Below are 4,384 nucleotides of genomic sequence, written 5' to 3'. Positions count from 1 at the left end.
TTTGAAGAAGTAGCCAGGGCGCTCTGATCGGAACAGTCCTCCAGCTGCTGCGAAGGAGAAGAACAAGTTTATTGTGTTGGGTTGGTATCAAAAAGGGAGACGTGATTTTTGACCGTGGAGGGAAACACATCTGTACTGATGGCTGCCCTTGGGGAGGGTGGCCGGGTCTGGCTGGGGGGGTGGGGTGAGGGGCGGGGACAACTTGTTTTGCTTTGTATCCTTCTTCTGAGAGGCCAGCTGGCCTTGGGTGGGGCTAAGAGGAGAAGTGGTCAGTTCGTCTGGGAGGAAAGGAGAGAGGTTCAGGGCACACACTGGGTCTTGGTAACTATTCTTTTTATTGAATGGCTTCACAGGAGAAGGCTTGATTCAGGAGGAAGTGTCCCCTCTCTGTCCCCTATTTCCCGGGGCTACCTGACAGGGGCGCTCTGGGTCATGTCCATGCCCATGCCCCTTTCACGAGTGCCCCGTGGCACCCCAGTTCCTCTGCTTTGGTTCTCCTTCCTACTCTGCCCCAGCACTGTCGCTGGCCTGAGGAAAACCCTGCCCGTGGGCAGGGCCCCAGTAGGGCTCACCTACCACAGGTGGGAGGCCCCTCAGGTCTCACTCAGAGCGGGGGTCCCCCCACCCCGGGCTCAGGGCCTGGGTCGCCTGGGCAGGCTGGTCTTGAAGAGAGACTTGCCGGAGGCCTCGATGTAAGTGACCGTCATCTCTTTGGGACTGATCTCGATGTAGGCGAAGCCGCCCAGCGAGTCCTCGGCCCCGTAGTGGAAGCGCAGGTAACCATCCGGGACTTTGCGTTGGTGCCGTTTGGAGGGGTCCATGAAGTTCCCGGCCCCACTCAGCACGTAGCCCACACCCTTCTCATCCTGAAGGTACTGCGGGAGGGAGGACACGGGGCTCAGTGGAGTCTCCCCGCTCCCCACCCAGGACCATCCATCTCAGGTCTGTTCACCTCGGGCGCGGGACACAACCCTTCTAAGCCTCAGTTTCCCCAACACGATGGCTCAGGCTTTGAGTGTTTTGACAAGGAGGCGGGTAATGGAGTGGTTAAGCAATCTGCTGCTGACCACACCCACCAGCTGCTGACCACACCCACCAGCTGCTAACCACACCCACCAGCTTCTCCTAGGGAGAAAGATGTGGCTGCCTATTTCTGTAAAGATTAAACAAACAAACCCTGAGGGGTTTATCTAACTTGGATTCCATGTGTCCTAAACTCATCTGTACCTGCTCCAGCCTAGCCTGCAGTGAAAGGCAGGATTGGGGTCATGATAGCGGGGTGGGGGTGGGTGGGGGTTGAGGAAGCCTCAAGGAACCAGAGGAATATTGTGTGTTTCATCGGTGCTATACTTCCCCCTGGTTGACTCATCCCTTCTTTGCGACCCTCAGAAACAGAAGCAGGAGTAGTGATACCGGGAGGGTAGGGGGAAGATGGGGAGAGAAGGGGGTAAGAAACCATGGGGGGAGGGAGACAGCGGTTGGTGTAAGATATGAAATTAATAACAATTTACAATTTATCAAGGGGCCACAAGAGGGTGGGGAGGGAGGGTAAAAAGAGGAGCTGATACCAAGGGCTCAAATAGAATGTCAATGTCTAGAAAACAATGATGGCAACCTATGTGCAAATATGCTTGATGCAGTGGATGTATGGATTGCTATAAGAGTTGTAAAAGCCCCCAATAAAATGATCTTTTTTTGGGGTTTGTTTTCTTTTTGAAAAATCATTTTATAAAAAATAATCTTAAAACCAAACCAAACCCCAAACCCACTCCCCTGGAGTCACTTTGCACTCCCAGCAGGCCTACAGCAGAGTAGAATTATCAAGGAAGGGTTCATGAGGGAGAGGGGGGGCGGGGGAAGAGGAGCTGATACCAGGGGCGTAAGTGGAGGGCAACGAATGTACAAATGTGCTTTACACAATTGATGTATGTATGGATTGTGATAAGAGTTGTATGAGCTCCCAATAAAATAATAAAAAAATAAAAAAAAAGGAAGAAAAAACTGCCCCATCAGGTTCCCAAGGCTGTGAATCCAGATGGAAGAGGCGGACCACATCCTTTTCCCAAGGGGCAGCTGGTGGATTCAAACCACTGCCCTTTCCATTCCCAGGCGGCTACTTTCACCAGTGTGCTACAAGCATTCCGTTTCCCCACAAGTTCAGCCTTGACAACCCGAGGGGCTGGCTCTACTTGGCCCTGGAAGGTTGCTAGGCGTTGGGGTGGACTCCATGGCAGTGGGTTTTTGTGTGTGTGTTTTTTTGGGGGGGGTAGTGGCACGTTGGCCAGGATGGGTGCCCCTTCTCTGGCTCCCTGGCCCTCCCTCAGGCCCCCTTACCTGCAGGTTGTGGTCATGACCGCACAGGTAGGCGATGACCCCATATGTGGCCAGCAGGGGCTGCAGCTTCTTGACCAGGCAGCGCGTGGGTCCGTGTTCGGCTATGGACCACACCGGGTAGTGGCCAGCTACCAACACGTAGTCCTCCTGGGCGGCTGCCAGCTGTTTTTTGAGCCAAGCCAGCTGGGTGCGGGCCAGTCCCAGGTCACGGGGCCTCTCGGGCTGCTGGCTAAGGAAATCGTCCGAGTTGCCGCACAAGGCCACTGTGTCCAGCATGAAGATGGCCACGGACACGTTGGTTCGTGGGATCTTGAAGCGCAGACGGTAGAAAGGGCTGGGGAAGTTCCTGTGGTGGTGGGGTGGGGAGCAGAGGGGTGGTGGTGGCTCAGGGCACAGGCCCTCTGTGGGTCGCCCAGTGGGTGTCTGGGGGCGGGGCGAAGTGGGCGGGCTCACCAGCGCTTGGAGATCTTGGAGTAGGCAATCTGCGCAGAAACGTTACCCAGGTGGTCGTGGTTTCCGGCCAGCACGTACCAGGGCACGTTGCGAAGGGAGCGGTCCGAGAAGACATCCTCAAAAGTTTCCTGCAGAAGTCGAAAAGAGATTCCGTCTGGGAACGCCCCCAGACACCTGGCTCAAGCTGCTACCTGGTACTCCCAGGAGCTGGTGTCTGCAGGTGCCCCATCAGCTGCCCTCTGCCCTCTCCCGAGGAGGGTCCCGGGCCAGGTGGCTTCTCTCTGCTGCCCCTACCCTGGGAACCCAGTGGGCACACACCTGGAACCTCTTGTCATAGGCGTCCCGCACACCGGTGAAATAGAAGTTGTCTCCCAGGGACAGGATGAAGTCGGCGCCCAGGGTCTGCACTGTTCTGCCCATTTCCTTGGCACTGGCCATTTCCCGGGCCGTGTGGTACGGGGCATTGGGGACCCCTCCCCAGTCACCCAGGGCCACAAAGCGCAGGGTGGGGGTGGCACTGTCAGCCAAGGGGAGTGCCAACGAGGCCTGCAGGAGGAGGGTCAGCAGTGCTGTCCATGTGTCCATCTGGGAGGGCAGAGATGTATGTCTGGGGGTCCAAGGCTACAGCTCAGGCAGCCAGCCCTCCTCCAGAACCCCCTCCAGACCCCCCTCTGAGAGAGGAGAGAGGTGGGGTGGGTGCCCAGCGAGAGCACCTTGTGCCCTGGTTCCAGGACAAGAGCTGGCCCAGCGGGTCCGGGGCAGGCAGGGTCCAATGAGGGGCCTGGAAGGCGAGCCGCTGCAGACCTACTGGGCCCTCCCTTATCCCAGCAGCACCCACCCAGCTCTGGTTGTGGCCTCCTGCCCAGCACTCACCCTAGGGGAGGCACAAGCCAGTTAATCGGGTCTCCGGGGTGCTCCGGGGTGCTCCGGGGTGCTCCGAGAGGCAGTGGGCTCCAGGGCAGAGTGGCAGGCAGGACCCTTTATTCCCTGGGGCGGAAGTGACTCCTAGTGAGCATGAGGCAGTTTCTCCGATGAGTGTCCCAGAAACCCTCCCCTTGGGTCCCGTGAGCCTCAGACTTCCCCAGTGGGGCACGTGGGATTTGGGGTGGGGTGGGGGTGGGGGTCACCTGGGCACTTGTGTGTAGTTGCGCCTGCCCGAGGTGTCTTAGGTGCAGTTGGCACAGGCTGTCTGCCCCCACGAGTGTGTTTGTGTCTAGGGCCCACGGTGCCTGGTGCATCTTTCTGGTGGATGGGGCCTTGGCTGCTGTGTCCTGACTTCAGGGTTGCCTGTGCCCCAGTGTCCCTGAGTGCCCCCGAGGCCAGTGGTGTGTCTTGTGTCCAAGTCCCCGTGTCTGGCCCTGTGCTGTTTGTACAGCGTCTCCAGTGTGAGTTGTGTGTGTCTGGGGTGTGATGCGTGTGTCTCCCAAACACACACAAATCATAACGCTGCCTGCCCTGTCTGGCCAGGGAAGTTCCCACCCTCCTCCCCCACATTCCCGAAGGAGGAACCGAGCAGGAGGCAGCTGACGAGCCATGTGACCGCAACCTTTGCCCCTCTGCCCTCCCCGTGTGACCGCAGCCTCCTGAGGCCAGGAGG

At 58.2% G+C, this 4,384-nt stretch overlaps 1 protein-coding gene across 1 annotated transcript; it reads right to left on the bottom strand.

Moving 5' to 3' along the window:
- Positions 1-316: 316 nt before the first annotated feature.
- Positions 317-3,706, bottom strand: ACP5 (acid phosphatase 5, tartrate resistant). Its single transcript, XM_004716782.2, has 5 exons — positions 3,661-3,706; positions 3,106-3,372; positions 2,788-2,915; positions 2,335-2,680; positions 317-875 (listed from the first exon to the last, which is right to left on the bottom strand). The coding sequence occupies exons 2-5, from the start codon at positions 3,370-3,372 to the stop codon at positions 633-635; spliced, it is 984 nt and encodes a 327-aa protein (XP_004716839.1). The 5' UTR covers positions 3,661-3,706; the 3' UTR covers positions 317-632.
- Between the last annotated feature and the right edge of the window lie 678 nt (positions 3,707-4,384).

This window comes from Echinops telfairi, unplaced genomic scaffold (assembly GCF_000313985.2).
Source record: "Echinops telfairi isolate 266 unplaced genomic scaffold, ASM31398v2 ScPeMD7_36;HRSCAF=134, whole genome shotgun sequence".
NCBI classification, from domain to species: Eukaryota; Metazoa; Chordata; class Mammalia; order Afrosoricida; family Tenrecidae; genus Echinops; species Echinops telfairi.
This window is presented reverse-complemented; position numbering and strand designations above follow the sequence as displayed.

Bases quoted from the DNA above. Each gene is read 5' to 3' on its own strand.
- ACP5 (XM_004716782.2), bottom strand. From the start codon at position 3,372: ATGGACACATGGACAGCACTGCTGACCCTCCTCCTGCAGGCCTCGTTG. The intron at 2,916-3,105 runs GTGTGTGCCCAC...CGACTTCTGCAG, and splicing joins CCTATGACAAGAGGTTCCAG to GAAACTTTTGAGGATGTCTT. The intron at 2,681-2,787 runs GTGAGCCCGCCC...CCACCACCACAG, and splicing joins TCCAAGATCTCCAAGCGCTG to GAACTTCCCCAGCCCTTTCT.